At 36.4% G+C, this 22907-nt stretch overlaps 1 protein-coding gene across 1 annotated transcript in view; it reads left to right on the forward strand.

Moving 5' to 3' along the window:
* SSBP2 (single stranded DNA binding protein 2) overlaps positions 1-22907 on the forward strand; it is a 175831-nt gene that overhangs the window by 135537 nt on the left and 17387 nt on the right. The window contains exons 9-15 of the mRNA XM_026070465.1: positions 2891-2939; positions 4967-5002; positions 9616-9670; positions 12951-13021; positions 14312-14390; positions 17483-17511; positions 22466-22564. Of these exons, the coding sequence (XP_025926250.1) occupies positions 2891-2939; positions 4967-5002; positions 9616-9670; positions 12951-13021; positions 14312-14390; positions 17483-17511; positions 22466-22564 (418 nt within the window). The remainder of the gene's footprint in view (positions 1-2890; positions 2940-4966; positions 5003-9615; positions 9671-12950; positions 13022-14311; positions 14391-17482; positions 17512-22465; positions 22565-22907) is intronic.

Consider the following 22907-nt stretch of genomic DNA (forward strand, 5'->3'; position numbering starts at 1 on the left):
AGGGACAAACACTGCTTGCATTGCTTTGAAAAAAATTTGCGGAAAGCTTTTTTGTGTGTGCTTTAAAAGCCAACAACATTCAGCTCTGTATAAACCATATGGCTTTCAAGCAGAATATGCTACAGAGTTTTCTAAGTCTATACTTAGAGCTGTCCATGACTTCCAGCAAATTTGCAAATTCCAACAGCTTTTTATATGAAGGGTGAGCTTCCTCTTAGGAGTGTCTATAGTGCAGCCTGCAGGAGAATGTAGGCTTTAAGCCAGTCTAGCTTTTAACAAAACTTGCATGCTTAACAAAAGCACCATGAAGCTGACAGCAATTCGTGTTGCAGTCTTCTCTACCTAGATTTCAATGTTGCTGTGGCTAACCTTATTGTGTATCTGAGTTAGCTTCTTCATATCGCTGTACTTCACAGTAATCTGCATGCCAGTCATGGCATTATTCGATTTGATGCTTTATACCAGGTAGGTTTGTATTACTTAATATCATACAGACAACTGCAGAGTTTGGGGATGAAAACAAACTTCCAGTATTGTTGCATGTATTCCTGATTTCTCAGAAGAAGAAGATCCATCAAGCCAAATATTGTACATGATAGAAAAGAAAGAAAAAACATCAAATATCTCACCTCTAATTTTTAGCAGCAGAGAAATTGCTGAATATTTGTCCTGAGCATCATGTCTGCAAAAATTACTGGCGCCTGGCGTTTCTTGCCTGAGTACTGTGAGTGCCTTTCCCTGCTTTATCTCCCCTTCTCCCATAGCTGGATTAGGCAGCTGCCACTCATTGTTAAAATCCTTCCTGGAGGTATCTTCCAACAAATATGCTATGCAAAGTATCATATGTAGAGCTGTTGGAATGATAGATTTTTAGCATTCATGGAAGAACTATTTAATCCAAGAAGGAACACGTCTGGGGTTCACTCAAAAACGTTTGCCTTTTCTGACAGGGGAAGAGTTTTAGCAAAAAGACCCTTTCCCACATTTCTGTCTTTCCAACCTTCCAAAAATAATTTAGCAGCATAAATTAAATGATTCATTTAATTTTCACTTTATTTATTTCAGCTGATTGTTTTAGCCAACTTCTTTGTATTTTTTTAATAATGTGCGAAAAAATAAGAAAGATTCAATGTTAAATCCCCAATGCAACATACCCACTGAATAGTTTTTAGTTTTGCAAAACTTTAGATAGAAAACTGCCTGAACTCCTTAATAAAGCCTGCTTTTCTCCCTGTATTTAAATTGCTCTGCCATGCTGGGTACACAGTGGTGGGTAATGGAGCTTTTCTGAAGCCAGTAAGGCCAAAATCCTGTTTTAAGAGCAAAAGTTTTGTCATCTGCTCTGCCTTTACATTGTCAAGGCCTTCAAAAAGTGATTTCATCCTATTTATAAATAGCTAGGAATGCCTAATGCTACCAGGAATAATTATAGTTATTCATATGTTATGACTATGAACACTGAGATTTTACCTTCCATATGGTTTAGTTCCCTCAAGACTGTTAAAAGAAGAAGCCTAACCACCAAACTATTCTACTGAAATCAGTTAAAATTGAGAAAGCTAAGATAACAGCAAGAGTTGTGAGAAAAGAAGTGCTCTGTCAGGAAAGGAGTTCTTCCTTTTTCCTTTTCTCCATTCTGCTTTTAGGGTCTGTCTGATGTTCAGTCTGAGTTAGCTTTATCAAAGACTCCTTTTGCCTGTTATACTCCCATCCCTGCTGCTAGGACACTGCCACTTAGTCAAAAAGATCCCATTTGGGCAAGGTGGAACGGAAGAATGTCGGACAAGTTTGAAAGCTCCGTTTTGCTGGGTGTATGGTCAATGTCATGTTTCTGTGATTTCTGTGGAGATAATGTACCTTTAGTCAAGTAGCAAACTATTCTTAGATATATATCTAAATGTATGTCAAAATCTATGTATAAAATGGCATGTTTTCAATTTTTAATATATGAAATATGTAAATTTATATATAATTGTTATGCTCCTTAGATACATATTGTAGCAATACAATGTACAAAGTACATGTTTTCTACTGAGAATGGCTTGTTTTTCTAAAAAATTGTTTAAATCAAAACATTTACAAGGAACTAGCATTACCTGTACTAATGAAACCTTACTCTGCTTGCAGTGTTCTAGATCTATAATTAATAAATGTTTTTACAGTCCTTCAGGAAGGTATTTAATTATGTAAGCAAGAGTACAGATTCTSTGACTGAAATTGTATTTAGTACCTTTCTGCTTTGACCCATACTATAAACAGACTTTTGCAGAACATGTGATACTTCCTCCAAATATTTTAATAAGTGCAAACAAACAAAGTGCAAAGAAAAACACTACTCATGAGAACTTAAAGAATTTTGGAACTTGTTTTTCACTCTCTTTAAAACTTCTGTGCCACAATAAAATGTCACATTTATGTAACATGGAGTTAAATTCTCCCTGGACAAGAGGAAAGCACTATAGGAGACACAAATTTGCAGTGGCTTTCAAATCATTCTATCAAGAACACAATAGGAGAAGGTCTGATGCTTCCTAAATTTGCAAGTGTTCTGAGACGCGTGCAAAACACTGTCGTCTCCACAATAGCCTCTGTGGCCATGGAGGAAGGACTTGATGTGATACACTTGTAGCAGGTAGTGTCCTGAAAATACAGAAATCCGCAGAATGAGTTAGGAACTGAGATGTCTTAAATATAAATGGGAGGGTCACATTTTTTTTCACATTTTTCACATCACATTTTTTTGCAATTAAAAAAAGCTGTCTCCTAACTTGCTTTGGGAAGGGATTACTTTGAAACATTTGCTTCTTTGTAACTAGTCAGAAGCCAGGGGGGTTGTTCTATTTCATTTTGTTTTTTGAAATAAACTCTCATCTTTCATCTTCTGTTACAGGGGTCCAGGGGGTGGTAGACCTTGGCCAAACCCAACCAATGCCAATTCTGTAAGTAAATATTCAAATATAGTAGATATAGTCTTATATTTAAGGAATTATTTCTCATCTGTGCACCAAACAACAATAAAAAAATCCAGTTCGCTCAACAAATAGTGTACTACTATAAGGCCTGCTTTGTGTTTTTTTCCCATGTTAGTATGTTCCTGTCAACCTTAATGCAATGTAGGTGCACTGAGGACCACATCTTAACAGAGACTTCATTGACCATTTTTGTCCACACATATTTAGTTCATAATCGTGTAACACCTCTGCATCTCTACATCATTTGCATAACTTCCTTAAGAAAAAAGTCATCCTGGGTTATATTTAAAATATATTTTAGCTTTCTTTAGTGCAAGGCAGAAAAGTTAGGTCAGTGCTATCTGACCAGTCAGCTCTACAGAAATCACAGCTTGAGAAGATATTCCTTAATGTGTGCTCACATATTTTGCATAGACAGAACCACATTTGTTCTTGTTGACTAGGGATCATGGAATCATAAAGCAAATGCTTATAAGGCACCAGCCATTTAGATATCCTTTTTGTAAAAAGCAATGCACTCTCTGGAATTTTGTTCCAATAACTACAAAATGAGGTTATTTAATAGCAGCTTAAAGAAAGAAGCAGTCAGTAAGCCATACCACATGAATAGCATTGGCTGCTTTTTCTTCAGAAAGCCCATAGGTAAAGTTTGCATTTTACTTCAATGGACATATATCATTAGTATTAAAATGTGTCCCTTTCTAGCATTTACAGTTGGATAAGATGGATCTGACTTGCCAGGGGATATCAGCTCTTTTTGTTGTTCTCAGTTTTGATTTTTTATTTCTACTGAATTCCAGTTAGGGAAAAAAAAGAGCTGAAAATCTTCCTCTGTCTACTTTTGTTTGCTTACTAATCTACTAAAATAGACACTAGGATATTTTTCAACCAAAAATTGAAATGTTTTCATTCTATGAAGTTAATTGAGAAGTCCAGTACTAGATACCTTTGTAAAAATTAGCTGTCTGACAAGTTGTCTACAATCTCGTAAGATGCTTATTCTACAAAATAATTTTGTAGTTTCTTAATTCAGTTTCTTAATTCTTACCCCATCCTACTATAATGGTATTGCTCCCTGCTCCTCCAGAGAGAATCTTCACAAAAGCTCTTGCATAAAGAAGAAAACTGGATTATTCACAGGCAACTGGATTTCTCCAGATATCCTCTGTAACAAATGCCACAATTGAATTTGAAATGAAATTAGGACACAGTCCTTTTGTAAAAAGACAGAGTAATGCAAAGAGATAAAATGGGTATCTTCTAGGCTGAAAGAATGGAGTGATGCTTTTCTTTTTATCATCTGGATTTTAATAAAGGTTCAGTACATACAGGAACAAACAAATTTAGTTCCTGTTCCAGATGACTTTGAAGTCCAGTGAGTAAAATGCAAGCATGTGCTGCTAAAGTTTACACTTCATAATGCATAATACCTTAATAATCTTACAGCTGAACCTTTTACTAGAGATTGTAGATCTTTACAGAGCTTATTGTGGTTCCCACAGTAAGAATCATAAAATTCTTGTGACAGGTGCAAGGACAAGATTTGGTACTAGAGTTTTTAACTTGGTATCTTGAAAGAGTGATGCTGGCCGTTCAGTGCGCATGCATCGCTTATTATGAAACGATAGAGAGTAGATATCAGACTTCAACCTGCAGACATTTAAATATGTGCATTATATTGTTCCTATTGATTTCAGTAGAGTGGCTACCAGGACACAGTAATCTTAAAATGGAAATCTTTTGATTTGAAATATTTGATACTAAATTCCGTTTGTGTCTAAACTGCAAGTTTTGGTCTTGAACGTATTTGCAATGAAGAGTTGTTGATTTGGAGTTTTGTGCTTGTTAACAATAGCATTTTCCCCATAATCTTTTAATTTCTCTTGAAAATGAATTATACAAATATGCTTTAGCATACAACTGCCAATAAATGTAGGTATGAATTCCATCTCGATGCTGAAGAAATTACTGTTTTATTTCTGTTGATATTACAGATACCTTATTCTTCAGCATCTCCTGGGAACTATGTAGTAAGTACACTTGTACGTGTTTGCTCATTAGAATAGATGTTACATTTTATTTAGGGAAAGAAATAGTTGTCCAGATGTTAAGAAGAACCCTTGTGTATTGGTTGAGAACTGAATATCTGATCTGCAGTTAGTTGTTTTGTCTGCCATCTATGGTGCATATGTTGATGTTCATTACTAGAATCATTATCAGTCTGGTCAAAGTTGCTCTGAGTGCTGTATTTTATTTCGGCATATGTTTCTTTAACCAATACAATATCTTGTGTTCAATAATAAAGGACAAAAATCCCCAGCTTTTTGGTGAAATAATATTGTATGAACTTCTGAACTTCTTCAGGAAAAAAAAGTATTTGAAAAATTAGAAGAAGATTTTCTCTCACCAAGGATGTATAAAAGAGTCCCCATAGCTAACATTGTAAGGGATATTTTTATTCTTTCTTCTAACAATTACCTTCTGGAGACATGAAAACACTTTTTTCCCCATAGCCTTTATTTCACGGTCATTGTCTTAGTTTATTACGGATTAGTTGATATCATTGTATTTTCTTGGTATCTACTTTAGAATGAACTAGTTCACACTTCAGAATAGTATCCCACACTGATTTCTCATTCAGAAGAGCACAAAATGCTAATAGTCTCTCTGAAATCTCAGAAAGACATTTTACCTATCAAAAAATAGTTTCTGTTGGAGTACATACTGCTGGTTTTTGTCTCTACCCCAAGAGATTGTTTTATTCCTTCTTTTAACTTTTTTTTTTTTGTGGTTATTCTTGTACTTGGATTATTTGTACTTCTGATATACCTTTTCTAAGGAATATTGTTTCATGTTTGTATCACATGGTTAGGACTGGAGTCAAGATGTAAGGGGGGAGAATTGTATCTTCCCCTCTGAAGACATTTGACATTTGTCGTTTTAGTTTGCTAGTTGTTGGATTCCAAACTTTGTGGGTCAGATTCCAGTAGACTTTTCTTTTGATTTTTCATGTTTTATCACCTGAAGATTAGACAACTGCACTGTAAGGCTTAAATCAGCATAAAACCTGAAGCTAGTCCAGAATGTTGAAATAGCAGGCCTTTCACCAAGAGGGCAATATACCAGTGTTTTTGATCTATCTGGGCTACTTACAGTTTTCTTTTACTTTCAGTCTATATCAGAGAGGTGATCCTGTACAGCTAGTGCTGAATTGAGATAACGTTTTCGAGGATGACCTTGTCTTATTTAAATAGCCATTTCTTTTGTCTCTTATTCACACAGTTAGCTACTAAAAGGGTTGCATTTCTCATAGGTGTCCATAGTTCTAGAACTCATTTGCCTCATGTTTAGTGGAAACAGTCTAAATCTGCTGATCTTCAAACCAGTTATTTTAATGAAGAACTTTGGAAAGGTCTCGCTACTGGGAGAAGAATATTCTTTGTTGGTTTTGCCACAGACATTAATGATCAGTTATTACTGCAGATTTTGAACGTATTTTTTAGAATGTTTGACTTCATATTCTAGTTTTTTGAGAATTATGAGGGCCTGAGAAATTAGAAAAAGAGACACTACAGAAATTTATTTGAAAGAAGCAAACCTAAGTAAAGTGTGCGTTGTAGTGGAGGACTCTGTTGGTGTTTTCACATCAAGCGAAAAGGCAGCCAGGATAAATGATTGTGACAAAAAGGGCATTGCCATATTTGAATGTAGAGATAGGGGAGGAGGAGTAAGAGTAAAGAGGTAATTTTACCTTTTCCAGGGACAATGATGAGCCTCATACTGGAATATTGCATCTAACTGGAACTTTGAAAGGAAAGTAAAATATATCCAAAGATGTGAAGGAGACACACAAAAGGTTCAAATACCAGAGAAAATGCCTGAGCCTCTGAACAGATATGCTCTGTGAGCTCCAGCTCCATAGGAGGAGAGAGGGGGACATTTCTGTCTAATTTCTTATCCCCACTCTTCTACTGAAGTTTACCACTCCATCAGATCGGCCAGTGGAGTTGCTTGGATGAGTGACCCTTGTCGTTCAAAAAAATTGAAGTTGATGTAAGCAGTTGGAGAACTGGGTCCTTGCTCGAGTGGTTTAGTTTGCCTGCACTAGGTTAAGGGACGTTCACACATGCCGCTCCAAGCAGAGCTGAGGCTGCCTTTAGCAGGGCCTAATGATGGAGCAGCTGGGGTAGGACAGGGTTTGAAAACTTCTTTTGCCAGCATAGATGCTTGCACAGCACGTATCTTGCCTGCACTCTCGCAGTGAGAGTAGTCTGGCTTAAAAAAGGCTCACCACTTTTTTGGAAAATGGAAGACATGAATGCCAGCCACGCAAACGGTTAAATAAGCAAAGCTGAGGGGCAGTCACTTCCAACAAAGGGAGCAGGAGCAAGGGTTTGGGGGCAGACTATGGGCTGGGGAACTCCAGGATCAGCCTTTCAGCCAAAGGATCCATGATATAGAACTACATGCTTAGAAAGCTTAATCTGATTAGTTTATCAGACAGGTTTTTGAGAAATGATTTAGTTGCATATAAATACATTCTCAGGGAAAATATACTTGATACCAAGAGGCTTACTAACAGAGGAATGACAGTTAATATAAATTAAAAATTAGATGCAAACATTAATAGTGCGGATAATTAGCCTTTGCAATAAATCACTAGTTAGTGGTTTCTACATCTCTTGGTATCATTCTGGAAAATATATATAAACCTAGCAAACTTAAGTTAGTAAGCTTAGTGCACAAGTACCTGGATAAAATGTCATAGCCTGTGATACCCAAAAGGTCAGAATATGTGATCTAAAGGTCCCTTTTGAATTTAGAGACTGTAACTCTACAGAGATAGAAATGGAGAAATTTTTCATTGCTGAGTGCTGAATAGGCCTTTCAAACACTTTTGGCAAAAGCAATCTTAACATGTTTATTACTGATCCAATTATAATTTTGGGGGAAAAAATACTATGGAGCTTCTGGCAGTATGAAATGAAGTTGTGACTATGCCTTGACTTGTATAACGTGATCTGTGAGTTGCAAGGTGGAGCAAGCCTTATTTCTAACGTATTTTAAAAGGGACACTCAGTGATCTTGCTTAGTTCACAGTAAAGGGGAAGCACAAGATGAAGAACTGGTAGGTGGTGTAATGTATAAGGGTGTAGAGGTGTATACTTGTTGATTGACTGCTGATCCTGCTGCTGGGTAAAAGATTTCTCTTTTATCTACAATTAACTGATAGTTAATCACTGACTGGGAGACAGGGGTGCTTCCCCCTGAAGTGTTATATATTTTACTTGCATGAACCTGGGGAGGAGTGCTATCAGTCAGAAAGTTGCTACAATACTGATTTCAATTGTCTGAAAATAATGTTCACTAGTGTATTATTGCTAAATGTTTTGTAAGAAATGTTATTTTTAGTAGGCCATTGAGAAGCAGTGTCTATTGTTTTAATTCCAAAACTTCTCTGCCTCCATCCAGAATATTTCTGTGAATATATATCATGGCAAATCTCAGCAATATCCTTTTAAACATACAGGAATAATCAAACCTTTATATTTAGTGCTATTGAAAAAACCCTCCCTGTTTGAAAAAATAAATCTGCAATGTTTAAATAAGACAAAAGATGTAAAATATAATAAAAGTCATATAGCAATGAAAATCTTCTTTTGTTAGTGAACTGCATAATTTCTATTATGGAAAATGTGGGGGGGATCAGTTTATTTATTGACATTAGAACATTTTTATCAAATTGTAAGAAGGTAGTTTTTCCTGTTACTTAAAAATGTTCATGTATCTACAAATGTAGGAAGCAAGAAATTATGATTCAATTCTTACTAAGCTATTAGGATGTTTAGAATAAAATTATTTGAGGCATTTTTAAAGAACCTTAAAAATCTTGTTTCACAACCAGAGCAGTCTGTGTACAATGTTTATCCATAAACAGATTTGTAACACAGAAATACCGGAAACTGATTTTTTTTGTTTGTTTTTTGTTTTCTATGATTTAGCACTGTAGGCAAGTGATATGACTGTATCCAAATTTGGCATCTGGCATCATCCTGACACTTTTTTATTCTTTTGTCATTAATTTGTGAACGAATTATATCTACAGATACTATGAGAAAGAATTGTAGAATCTTATACAGACTGAATTAAGATTGCCGGGGCATCAAGATACCAAGTCTGCCTAAAAGAGAAAACTTTCTTTAGATGACTAGTCTCTTCTGTACCCATAAGACATGTCTTTATTTTATGCTTTGCAAGCACTGTTATGCTGCCATTGATGTGTGGACAGAGGAAAATGACTGCTAACAGAAGTGGCTTGAGGGAATTAAATACAATTGTCTTATGCCCTTATCCAAGTGTTATTTTTTTCTGACTCATGGCATGATGCAACATTCTTGACTAATGGATCTTCTTGGATCCATAGATCTACATATACCAGAACTCTGTGCCAGAGCCTGCTGACCCGCAACATTGTCTTAATCTTTTAATGGATTGTTTTGTTAGCTTATCAGAAAATGTGCATGTTTTTACTAGAGTAACTCATGACATTTATGATGCTTTTTTTTTCATTTGTACTGTATTCACTCTTGACTGTGGTATTTTTTTTCCTTTCATGCTAACTGGTATTTTCTACCCACTCTAGGGTCCTCCGGGAGGTGGAGGGCCGCCAGGAACACCCATCATGCCTAGTCCAGCAGGTATTGAAATATATTCAGAAAAAAATAAAAGCAAATTATTAAGGGCTTTAGGAAGTACACAGATTCCTTTTTTTCAGATTTTTCTATACTATTAATGCAGACAAATGCATAAATCCAATTTATATACATTTTTCAGCAAGCAGCAGCTAATGAAAAGGTATTAGTTTTGTACTTTCTGTGTCAGTTTTTCTTAATGCTCTTTCACTCTCTTTCTCTCTCTGCTCTGTTGCAGAGATATAAAGCATTGTACTGAATCTCTACAATTCAAAGCAATTCATATCTCTGGCTCTTGAGCCCATCTTTTCTTGCATTATTTTAGCAATAGCAAGGAAAAAAAGAAAGAAAAAAAGAAAGAAGACAGAATATGTATTTGTTTCTGCTCATATCCTTTAGGGCAATTCTACCAGTTCGGAAATCAGGAAATTTCTGAATCCTGTGCACGTTCCACTGTAATATCCTATGGGATAGACCTGATCAATGTATAGCTCTTGAGTACATATGAATCACAAGCATGACTGCATCCTCTGGCTATGTCATCTGACTGACAGCAGGGTAGTACTGGACAATTGCTCTGCTCTGTCCTGCAATGGAGAAGTAAGGCCCCAGAGGAACGATTGTCATGTCCTGTTTGTGATCTGTTCCAGCACTTCACTGCTGCATTGTTTCTCCCAGTTTCATGATCTGTATCTTGGAATTCTGGCCACAGGGAGAATTTGGCCATCCAGAAGATTGGCCACCATTCCTATTCAAGTTTAAAGAATCAAGGAGGAGGATGGGAGGATTCAAGACGGTTAACTAGATTCTCAAGGCTCAGAGTTGGGCAGCTAGATGCAAGTATCTCCCTCCATCAGTGTTCTGCAACATATCTGACATGAAGGAGGAACTGCAAGATTGGGAGGATGCTCTTCTCCCATGGATAGCATCAGAAATGTGTTGAAAAGAAACTAATTACATCTTACGAAACCCAGTATTCAGTAAATATTTGGGCTCCTTTTGGCCAACATCTGTCTCTGTAACACACTTTCACCAGCTAACAGGGACTTTTTCACCTCAGTGATGCTATAAGTCCTCAGTCCTACATGTTGTTGTGGTCCTTTGCAGCACAAGAGGGTAGGGGAAGTTTCCTAACTTCCTATGAAAACTTCTTGCACCACTGTAGAATCTTCATTAAATACAATTCCAGAGCTTTAAAAATGCAGCTTGAGATAAAGAGTAGGGCTTCCTTGTTCACATAATTAGTGAAAAAGATGATCAATGTGAGCTGGCAGTTAAAAGCTAAAATCTCTTTTGACATAGAAACAAACCCATAGAGAGCCTGCACTTTTAAAAACAATCAGCACTGCAGTTATGTCATGTGTAAGTTGTCTCTGTGCGCTCTGAATAAAGCTTCTGTTGAGGAATTGTTTCTATTTTCAATTAAAGAAACGCTAAGGTGTTTTAAGGCTTCTGTTTTCCAAAATATAAGAACACTTACACATTGGTCACCTGAGAATTTTGCAAAGGTACTCACTCACCTCTGAAAAAAAGCCCTTCCAGCTCTGAATGTTTCCATGGCCCAATCAACCCATATGTATTCTTTATGAAAGCCAACAGAACACAGGGATGCGTTTCTCTGTGGAGAGCCAGGGTTGTTTGATTCAAAGGGATCTGGTAGTCAAATAACTTGTTGTCTACCACCTCGAACGTCAAAAATAAATTTTATCTGCTAATTTTAGTTTTTCTAACTTTAGGCTGAAAGCTTTTGGTTTCCTTCTTCTTCAAACAGTATATTTGAATGTTGCAGGGATGCATAGTTGTCTGTGTATAGTGGAATTATGTACTCACCACAGTTAATGCTTAGAAAACTATATCAGAAGGGTAAAGGAGTAGTCAATGACCATTATTTTAACTGCCCTGTGAATGCACAAATACATTCTTGCATGCAGTCAGGCTGCAATCCCACTTCCAACACACTTCAGTCTGATCTAGGTTTTCTTGCTTTCACTAGTTCTGACTCAAAATTCCCCCATCACCTTGTCTTGGAAAAAGATTTACAGCTCAGGAGTGTTTTGTGCATTGTTAAGCTCAAAACTCATGGTTCAAACAGATGGAATGGTCTTTTGGAGGAACTAGATATTGAGCTACTTGCCTGTTCTTTTACTCTTTTTGCAGACACTATAGAGGTACTGTTTTTCCAGAGTTGCCTATAATTTTTAAAGATACACGGTCCCCTTAGGGATTTATTTAAACTTTTCTGAGGTCATTTTCTGCTCAGTGAACTTTGTTGTTACATGGCCTATCTCTTGTCAAGTTCCCTTGTGAAAGGTTTTTTGCCTAATATGTCTACTGATCTGCTGCATTTTTTGCCTTCTCCTTCTTACAAATATTGATGAGGGATATTAAGACTTCATGTGTGTTAGCAGCAGGCATTGTTTTTTTCTGTTTTCAACTAGGAGAGTTCAGTGAGTTGTATTCTGTATGTCTTGTTAGTTAAATCTTGCATTTCAACTCTGGAGGTGCTCCAATTTGAAAGTTCACATACACTGATTGGAGAAAAAAGGCATATCTCTCCTCTGGTTCTATGATGTGAGCTAATCCCAGACTAAGAAGCAATATAGCTCTGTCAATGTCTGGTAAGGCCCAGTAAAACTCTTGGCAGAATTTATTAGCTTAGACATCACACTGTGCCAACATGATTTTGTTGGTTTTGGACTCAGGCCAGTTTTGAAGTATTGCGCCACTCTGTACCATGAAGATATATCAGCTAAAGCTGTCCTTTGCACAGTATTCCACTGAAGAGTTAGATATATCCAAAATCTAATAGGCTGACACAGATGAGGACAAAAGATTTTTATTGGCTATGCAGACGTGAAGTCTGTATAATGAGAAGCTATTTAATGATTATTACAGATGGAAAACAAATTACAGGAAGTATTTATATGACAGAAACTCCTGTTTTATAGAGAATGTTGAAGATGAGTGAAGTAATTTAGAACTCCAGGAAAAAGGGTTTAAGGAATTAAATAGTTACAGATACTTGGTGATTTATAAACCTTTTAACAGTCAAGCATAAAACTAGAGTCTAGAAGTAGTCACCTAGGGACCATTGCAATTATTTCTTTTCATAGTTCTGTTGTGTGGTAGTAATAGATAGCAAGGGAATGAAATCTTCCATTATATTGCCACTGTGTATCAGTGATTCAGGCATAGAAATAATATGAACAAAATGACAGGAAATGTATTAGGTGAGTAGTTTTATTGAAAGGTATATATTAGCACTTAAAATAATCTCTTATTACAGATTCAACCAACTCTGGAGACAACATGTACACTTTAATGAATGCAGTACCACCTGGACCCAACAGACCTAATGTAAATATAAATCTAGTTATATTTTTTTGAATTATACAGCCTTGTTTTATCCAAACTTCTACATTCCCATGACATATGATTAATACCAAGTTTTCCATTTTAATGGGTGACACATAAGTTGCTTACCCCCATCGTGTCCTTTGTAGTGCTTTTAATGTTTTGCAAATCAGTCATGCCAATACATACAAAGTAATCATTGGGGCCTATTTTTCTACAAGGCAAAGACCTTAAAAGCATGTGCATGTGAATCTTGGAGATGACTTAGTTTGTCACACTGCGGTGCAGTAGACTTCTGTACAGTATGACCATCCCAGGAGCTGCCATCAAACGTTAGTTTCTGCAGGATTTAAACTTTCATTATAAAAAGTCTCTACTGCTGGGGAGGGAGATGCAAACCATTGAAAGTGACCCAGTGTTACGTTGCCCAACCACTCCATGAAAAGTGATAGAATCAATACCTTTAAGAAGAAATAAACTTCTCTATTCATCTAAGTAGGGTGTTAAGAATGAAAAATAATAACATTTAAGTATTTGCCTCATTAACTACTCTACTGGTGACTACTTTAACCCAAACTTCAGCAGTTCTATAACTGACAAAAATCTTGATTTGTAGAACTTGTTTCTTTTCTCATTTTTTTCTATGCCTTCAGTTTAGTTGTATTTTTCTGATTACTACCATACTTTGCCTAACTACAGTCCATGTTTTGCGCCTTTTGAAAAAAGGCCAGTAGAACTTTAAGAATCTGGATATCTGGATATTGCTAAATCAGTGAATTTAGCCAATGCACTGTAATGCTAATGCCTTAAAGTTTTTGAACAACTGGATTTAAGGTTAATATCTGAAATCTGACAGAAACTGTTCATACTGCAAAGGTAATGCAGAGTACTCTCAGTATAGGCAGGGTGGGATTTGAAAACTATTAATTAATCACCTACTCATAGAAGTGAGTAGTAAAATTCTCTTTAATTTCAATGGAAGTATAGGTAAGTCAGCACTAACATATTTGAAAATCACACACAAAGTATTAAGGTATATCATAAATCATTCCTAAGTCATATGCCAGCATATACAGATGAGTTTCTCCAAAAATCATGAGGATAACATTGGAAAAAGTAAACAAAAACAATAACAGTTTTTGCAGTCTTCACTTTCACTTCACTTTCACATACAGAGATGGAGCTGTGCATTTTTCCTTTGCTATTTTTTCTGAGAAATATTTTCTTTTTATTAGATTATCTACAATAAATTTGTACAGTAACACCAGTTTTTAATGTCTGATCCTTTTATAGTTTCCAATGGGGCCAGGGTCAGATGGACCTATGAGTGGACTGGGTGGAATGGATTCACATCATATGAATGGATCATTAGGTAATGATAGTAAATATTATGAACATTGTGAATTTTCAATGATCAGTGACATTTTCTATGACTAGTTCTCTGAATTATGTGGAAGACTATGTAAAAATCTTTTAGGCACTAAAAAGCTTTATATACATCAAAAAGAAATATTAAGATACTTTTTAAGCATATGAATTGGCATATATAATGCATCTCTGGAAGAAAATTACTGAATGTTATTTATATAACAGAGTATAATTTTAAACCAGTTGACTAAAACTGCTCTAAAGCTATACCATCACAATAACGTAGAAGTGATGGCATAAGATCCTTTTCTCCTTGCCTCTCTCTCTTCCTCCTTCAAAAACTTGAGAAGGTGTCTTTGTGACATGCTGGTGCAAGTTCTAACCAAGTACATGGAAGTAAATTATTACATATATTGATCTATGTGTTAGGCTGTTGTAATCCCAATAGTCTAATGTCACTTGTTCTAACATTAGTCTTCTGTCTCTTAAGCGTTAGTTTTATTATTCCCTCCCCATAAGCAGCTTCAGACGTGGTTATTTAACACACCAAGAAAGAAGATGCATTCTTGTCAGGGTATGCAGAGGCAGGAAGAAGACTGTGCTGTTTGACTTTTGACACTATGATTTTTGAAGGACTCCTACCTAAGGGAGAAGCCTTTCACAGTTCTACAAAACATGCACTGCTTTATCCTCTGACTAGCCTAGTAAACTTTTTTTCTTACTCTTTGCTGGAAGGATGATAGACACTTGAAAGGGATTTGAGCGACAAGCTGCAGCTCAATAAATTGCATTTAAGCCTTCCTCTTGCTTACCGACAGGATAAATAAATACTTTGTATTTGTTTGTGCTTATAGCATAACACCAGGCCAGTAACTTTGAATACAGCTTCCATGTTCTGTTCTTTACTTCTACCTGCACCAAGGAGTGTGGGTCATACAGGCAACAGCAAGGGGAAACTTAGACTTCTGACCTCTTTCCTCTTCTATCTCCATTTCCCACCAGCAAGGTTCTCTTTTACATCTGGGAGCTGGCCTTATGCATCCACAGGGCACCAGCAACACTCTGCTGAGTAGCGTTTTCCTTTATGGGGAAAAACTCAAGCAAGCTACTACATATGTAACAGGCATGCACAAGCCAAGCTGTCACAGTTCCCCCTGCTTCTATCCCTGAAGAAAAGCTCTATCATCTTCCCAGCACAGACAGAGATCAACGTTAATCCTTGCTACAGTTAACACCTTTTCATTCCATACTGCCATGCTGGGTGAAAAGTTACCACAGTTATAGCTCAGAAGTTGGAGATTATGAGACAAGATGTATGATCAGGTAAGAGCAAGGGAGAAACTGGAAAAGGCTATGACAAGATGAGAAAAAAAATAAACTTTAAGGGGAGACCATCAAACCTCATTTAACAAATGTATTCTGAGCAAGAGAACAGTCTTCCTTCTGGGAAAACAGGTCTCTGAAATTCCTAGATTACTTTGGTAAGGCCATCTTGTGACCTTATAGCCTTTCTTATTACATATTATAATCCTAAAACAGGTTGCTGCTTTAATTAATAATGATGCACATCATTATTTTGAAGCAAATGAAAAACTTTGTAAAAGTTAATCACATCTTTTTTTGTCACTTCTTATAGCCTGAGAATTATTTCTTAGCTAAAGGAAAAATTACAATTGAAACAGTTACAGAAGGATTCTATGTCTACCTAGCATTTGGTTAGCTATTTTCTTTAGTGAAAATAATTACATGTTTAGTCAAATTAATTACAACTATTTCATAAGGTTAATTTCATTTCTAGAATGGAACCTGAGTTCTTTTAGGGGTATAGGACTGGGAGAGATCTCCTGCATTTCATTTTGTGCTATAGTAGGCAGCTGTGTCACATAATCACAAGCACAAATTGGTCAAGCTCCATCTTGAACACTTTCCTAGCTTCTTTGCCCACAACCCTTCTACTGGTTATCTGTTCACAGCTTTTATGGATAGAAAGAAATCTTTCTCTTATTTCCACCAAAAATTATCCATTTGTCCATGACAAAATGACTCTTCCTCTTCCTAGTGTTTATGTATCTGGAGCACTTATAGAGAGATATCATATTCCTTCTCAGCTTTAATTTGCCTTGCTAAGTATACCAAGCTATTTCAGTCTCCTCCCACAACTCCATTTTCTTGATTGTTTTTCTCTGACACTCTTCCAGTTTGAATTTGTCTTCCCTGAAAATAAGTGACCAGAATTGTTTACTGTCTGTTGCTGCTAGAAATGCTTTTCTTGATACATCCATCCTAAAATTATATTTCCTTCATTCTTGGCTTCACCCAAGTGAAAGCTACAGCATATGAGAAAAATTCTTTTTGCTAGTCTTGCACACATTATATTGAGTTTTATTTGGTTCCTATTACTCTGTTCCTTTTTAGAATTACCTACTTTCTTCCAAAAGAAATTATTTTCAATCATCAGTATTTGTACTGCATCCAAAACTGATGTCATTTCAGCCAATTTCAGTAGTAGGCTTCTGCTTTTGGGGGCAAAGACATTGGTGAAATACCCCCTCTCCCCCCAGCTGATCCTGGAGATACTCCACTAGCGATCTTCTAGGGAGTTTTGGATAGCTAAAGTTCAGTAAAAATGGTGGTTATTTTTCTCTGGAACATTATCTTTTATTAGTTATCCATGATTTTACTTTTTTTCTCAACCTGAAGCAATGTTTCCCTCAGGTGTATGTACCCCAAATGAAATGCAGTAGCTGTACCCTACCATGGCTAAAGAGAACAGGGAGGTTGGACATATCCTTTTTTGAGCCATGCCAGGCTGTCTCATCCTAAAGGATGCCATTGAAGGACCTGATACAGATCAGAACTGTATCCTTCATTCTTTTCCCCCTTTTTGCACTAGGTGTGTACACAGAGAAGGAACTACCATTTTTCAATACTGACTGTAAACCCTTCCTGAGAGAGACAGTGGGATGGGAGAGTTCAAGCATGGTTATGTTTTAACATATTGCTGTTAAACCATATTTTTTAATATGATAATATCATAGATATCATAGATTAATTTCAGCTCAAAACTAATTGAATAATTATCTATTTTAATTTAAGGCTCAGGAGACATGGACAGTATTTCCAAAGTGAGTATCTAATAAAATATTCAGAATTTTTAGAATGATATTTCACTCTAAACACATCTTCTCATTGTCTTTGTTAAACTTTTTGTTATGTATCTACATTTTCTGCTTGTGTATGCTCTGGAGGCTGTGCAGACAGAATTAACATTAATTGAAAGTTTAAAAACAATATCTATAATCAATAGGGTGTATAAGTAGACTTATTTCCTATTGCATAATGGTGTGTGTTAATGAATGTGATTAATATATGTCCAGTTCACACTCTGGTTGGTCATGTTATACTCTTCCATACTGGTAAGACAAATGAATATCGGTCTAATGATCAATTCTAGTTAAATGTAAATTTGGAAAATGTCATGAGGATGTTACTTTTATGCGCTGCATGATTGCATTTGTCACCTCTGTAAGGCAATGTTAATATCTTAATCACTAAGTCCCTAAAAGCAAGATTAAAAAGTAGTTGCAGAAGAAGCACTGTTTTGCTATCACAACCATTAAATAGTATATGCAATGTGAGTTTAACCTGCAGGGGGTTGCATCTATAAAAATCATATCATGCTTGAATGTGTCATTTCTTTCATAAAAATAAAAGCCTACTACATCTGTGATCATTATTAATTTAGGGACTTACTCAAATAAGGAATTAATGAGCTTATTCGGTGTTGACAAATTGGTAGAAATCTGTCCCTGTACAAGACTGTGTTTTGTACTCAGCATCTGCAGATGTAACTGATGGAAACTAGCAAAAATACCACTAAAACCATCTCCCTGCACTTCTGTGCTTTTGATCTGTAAATACAGAAATTGATGAAGGGGTTGTTACAGTTAAAATTTTATAACTCATTCATTTGAAATTACTGTAACAAAATTCTGATCAATTTCCAAAAGACAAACACGATGTTTTGTTCTGAACGAATTACCTGCTGAGGTTTCTTGGGTGAGCCAGGACTAGGCAGCACAGCGCTCTGGCTACACTTCTCTCGGGACAGACTTTGCCACTTCCCATCTGCCTAAGGCCTGCGTGCACATGCTCTGGTCACACGAAGGATGTCACTGTAGATACACTCTGAGGCTCGCACTGAGATACGGTGAGATACAAACATATATGTCAACAGGGAACAAAATATTTACCGAAAATCTATAGATTAAAATAGAAGATTGTAGTATGAATCTATTTAAAACACACTTTCAAATGTTCAAAAGGCAGCAATCAATCTTCAATTAGTGATACATATTTGTATATCCAAGGTGGAGGAGGAGGAGAACCTTACACTGTTCCCCAAATTGGTGGGGAGATGGGAGAGAGGTGTAGCTTATAAAGTGCGCTTGTGTACATGTGGTGTTATGCTGTGTTGTTTGTAATGAGTTTGCAGTCACTGCCAGTATAGAAGACATAATCTGGCATCAGAAGAAATTCATCATAGGGCAACACAGTCCTTTTAAAATTTGATAGGTGATTTACAGCCTCAGAACAACTTTCCCTGGCCTTCCCTGGAGAGCAGGACCACAGCAGTATGTCTCCTAGCTCATTTGGGGGCTRTGAAGGAGCAATATCTATAGCAATGCTACATTTTTTAAGTTTTGAAGATCCGTAACATGTTCAGGCCCTGTGAAGAGTAAGAAGAAGTGAAGAGGGGTGAAATGATCATGTTGCCTTAGCTGTGCTCTGCTTAGGTGTGCAGTGATTGATGCAATATAAAACTTCAATGAGATAATAAACATACAGCACATTTTTAATAATGTCCATACTTTTTCTTCAGCTATTTATTTTCTTGCAAAATGCAGCATTTTCTCTTAGCTTGTCACTAAAATTATTTTTAAAAACCTGTATTCAACCGACTGATATTAAGCATCAGCATACGTGCCTACTATGAGTATCAGGAACTCTAAAACCTGGATCCAAAAATTTACCTGAAAGTCTCGTAATTTGTTAACCTTAATAAGTATATCATGGAAATCACATTTGATGCAAGTCTTTTTCAAATAATTAAAAAAAAAGTGATGTTTGCTTGGGCAGTAACAGTACTGTGTTGTTATACTATTATACATAATAGCTTTTAAATATCTTTTTCTGAGTAGCACTCTGCCCAGTATGCAGCCGTCATTAATGCTGGTAGGAGTGTTTGGGCAGAGTTTTGTAGATAGCATTGGCAATTTCAGGTAGGTAATAGTACTTAGTGCTTTTACAACTTGATTGGAAAAGTTCTGCGTGCAAGGAATAGCAGATTTCTGGGGTTTGATGCATGCACAATTAATATGTGGCTGCCTTCCAATTTTGTGCAGTTACCAGGATTGTACTTGCTCAGTCTCCCTTTATACATCACCAGCTAGTTGTGCAACTGGCTTTTTCACAAGTAGATTTTCAGATTACTAATTAATGTGGCACAAATTTTTCACTGAAATTAATACAGTTTGGGGCATGTGGTGCTAGACATTCAGATGCAGGCACAGGATCTTGATGGAGTAAAATACATGTTAAGAGGAGCTGATCATCTATCCCCATGAAATGTAGAAAATTAATCCAGTCTTGGTAGAATCAGTACAGCTCACAGAATTCATAGCTACATTTTGCAGAGGAGATTTTAATCTAATTGGCAGAATGGCAAAACATGAAGTTTTCATGAAATAGATTGAGATGGGGGGGGTGAATGAACTGAAATTATGCATGTTAAATAAACATTAATAACCAGTGTTTCTTGCAATGCCCATGGAATTTGTGCAGTCATCAAAGAAATACTTGCTCTGAAACAACTCAGCTAGTGCTACAATGCTAGACCCCATACTGACCATAAAAATAGCCCAGGAGAATTGCTATAAAAGCGTTTATGTCAGGAATTTGAACCTTTGGGGTGCCACACTGTAACGATTGCAGAATTTCAAAGCTTAGTACTACACAGAGCAAGATAAAATAGGGGTAAATCCCCAAGAAATGAAAAAAAGTGGGGGACCATCATATAAAATAACTGTGACAAGGCCTTAGCAGTTTTTAAATTATATTATATATTCATAGATTTTAAGGCCAGAAGGGACTGATGTGATTGTCTAGTATAATCTCCTGCATAACACAGGCAACAGGACTTCCCTGAGTTAATTCCTTCTTCAGGTGCAATAGTTGTGGTTGAACTAAAGCAGCAGTTGTCAACCTTTTCCAAGTTGTGGATCCCTGAATATGTGCTATACTAACTTTGTTGTATAGCAGACTTAATTTTCTGATACTAATTAGCTAGCTAATTCTTTTAGTTGCCTTTGATGGACCCCTCACGTGTTTTGCAGTGATTCATGGAGATCTGAGGATCACAGTTTGAAAATGAGTGAACTAGACTGTGAAGAAAACCAAAGGGCTAAGGGAGGGATCTTGACCCTGCTCCATAAGCTATGTTTCAGGTGCTAATTAAACCACTTATGCCTGCATGGGGTTATGTAATTAATTCTACATTTCATCTATACCTGAAAATAAATACATTAAGATGAACCCAGAAACATATTTGCTAATTCCGGTGAAAATGGTGATTTTCCTTTCGGGGGAATATGGTCAAAACTTAACAGCAGCCTTTCAGTATCCATGCAAAATTCTTCACTCAAAGTTTATCCTCTTGCAGCCTTAGTTGTACTAAATGAAGACAGCATGCATTTATTTTCTAAGGGTAGTATGTTTGTTTTTTTAAGAAGCTTCATAAATCTCTATGCTAACAGAAATACTGTGTTAGCATTGTAACTGAGAATTAACATAAGAAAAAGGACAAATTGACTTACGGTTCTTGCAGCTGTTCTCATTTGATCTCTCTGATCAAAAGTACTACTTTGAGTTGCATTTCGTTAGCTTGCATATTGGTGATACTAGCTTTGTGTTAAGTTTATTATGACATATCAAACTTTAAGCCTGCTGCATTTGTATATGTAAAATCTCAACAGCAATATTATGTTTAAATTTTCTGTATCACAAAAATTCAAGGGAAGAACTGTGGTAGATGTAGTAAATGTTTTAGATGAAGTTCATGATTTCACTCCTCCCTTTCCCTGGCCATTCCTTTTGCACCACAAAACTTACATTAATAGGAGTCTAACACTGATGGAAAGGGAATTATCCATGCTCCAGGCATGGTAGGGTACCACAAATCAATTTTGTACACACCTAACTAATTATAGTGTCTACAATGATCATCTATTAGCTATTGACTCTGAGTATTTTCTGGGACACTTACCTAATTTTACTCTTTCTATAACTAACTGAATCTTGAAAATGTTTTCTGAACATTGTAGAGGTGGTGGTGCAGGAGCATTTCCAGCAGAAAAGAATTTATCTTCATAAAACTTTTTATTGTCCTTATTTATTAGCATTTCAGTTGCACCTAGTTGCCCAATCCAGTGGCTGGCTGCTATTCAGACATCTTTTATCTAAATCTCTGTTAACTCTTTGTATCTATAAATTCTGTGTATAACTGCTCTTGGTGATTTAGCAGCTCAAAATTTGAACTAGAAGCTATTTCAACAAACCAGACACCATGAACAAAGACTCCAAATACAGGCCTTGATTTGCAAAGTTCCATGTGGCCTGTATCTGTCCACATGTCTACCTTAAAGTATATAATCTGAGTTCACATATATCAGACACATGCTCGTGGTCTTCACTGAATTTGACTGTAGTGATTTAATGTAGTTAGAGAGCTAACTCTTATTCCTACAATGCCATTTGTAGTTTATCCTGACTGCAGTAGTAGTAGATGCTGGCTATAACCTGAAAGCAATAATTAAAGGTAAACAGTTGTTACTTCAGGGGAGGAAACACAGGTTAAAATTAGTAATTGAAGCATAGAGAACTCTGCAGAGGCTTATCTTTCCTCTTCAGAAATCCCAGTGCATTGTATGGACACACTGATGCTTTGACACACTTGATGAAGCTGGGAAAGGAACTAAAATCTTCAACATTTAATCTGTGTTTTAAAATCTTGTTTAACAGAACTCTCCCAGTAATATGAGCATGAGCAATCAGCCTGGCACTCCCAGGGATGATGGTGAGATGGGTGGAAACTTCCTAAACCCTTTTCAGAGTGAGAGCGTGAGTATTTCTTTAAGCAGTTTTTTACCTGGCAAATCTTTAATCTCTGGATGTTTATTTAAAAAAAGAAAAATAACAGAACAAACAATTTGGTAATATACCTTTAATGCAGAGTTTTGCCTTACATGTTTTTTACTAGCTCCTAAAATTATGGTATTGATTCACTAAAAAATTGTGCCAAATACTGTTAGAAGTTGAGCTGTAATAGCAGAATGGGAGAGGTGTAGATTTACTGCTGGTGAGGCCACATCTGGAGTACTGCGTCCAGTTCTGGGCTCCCCAGTACAAGAGGGATGYGGCACTACTGGAGCAAGTCCAGCGAAGGGCCACAAAGATGATTAGG

This window comes from Apteryx rowi, unplaced genomic scaffold (assembly GCF_003343035.1).
Source record: "Apteryx rowi isolate R43461 unplaced genomic scaffold, aptRow1 scaffold_310, whole genome shotgun sequence".
Taxonomy (NCBI): Eukaryota; Metazoa; Chordata; class Aves; order Apterygiformes; family Apterygidae; genus Apteryx; species Apteryx rowi.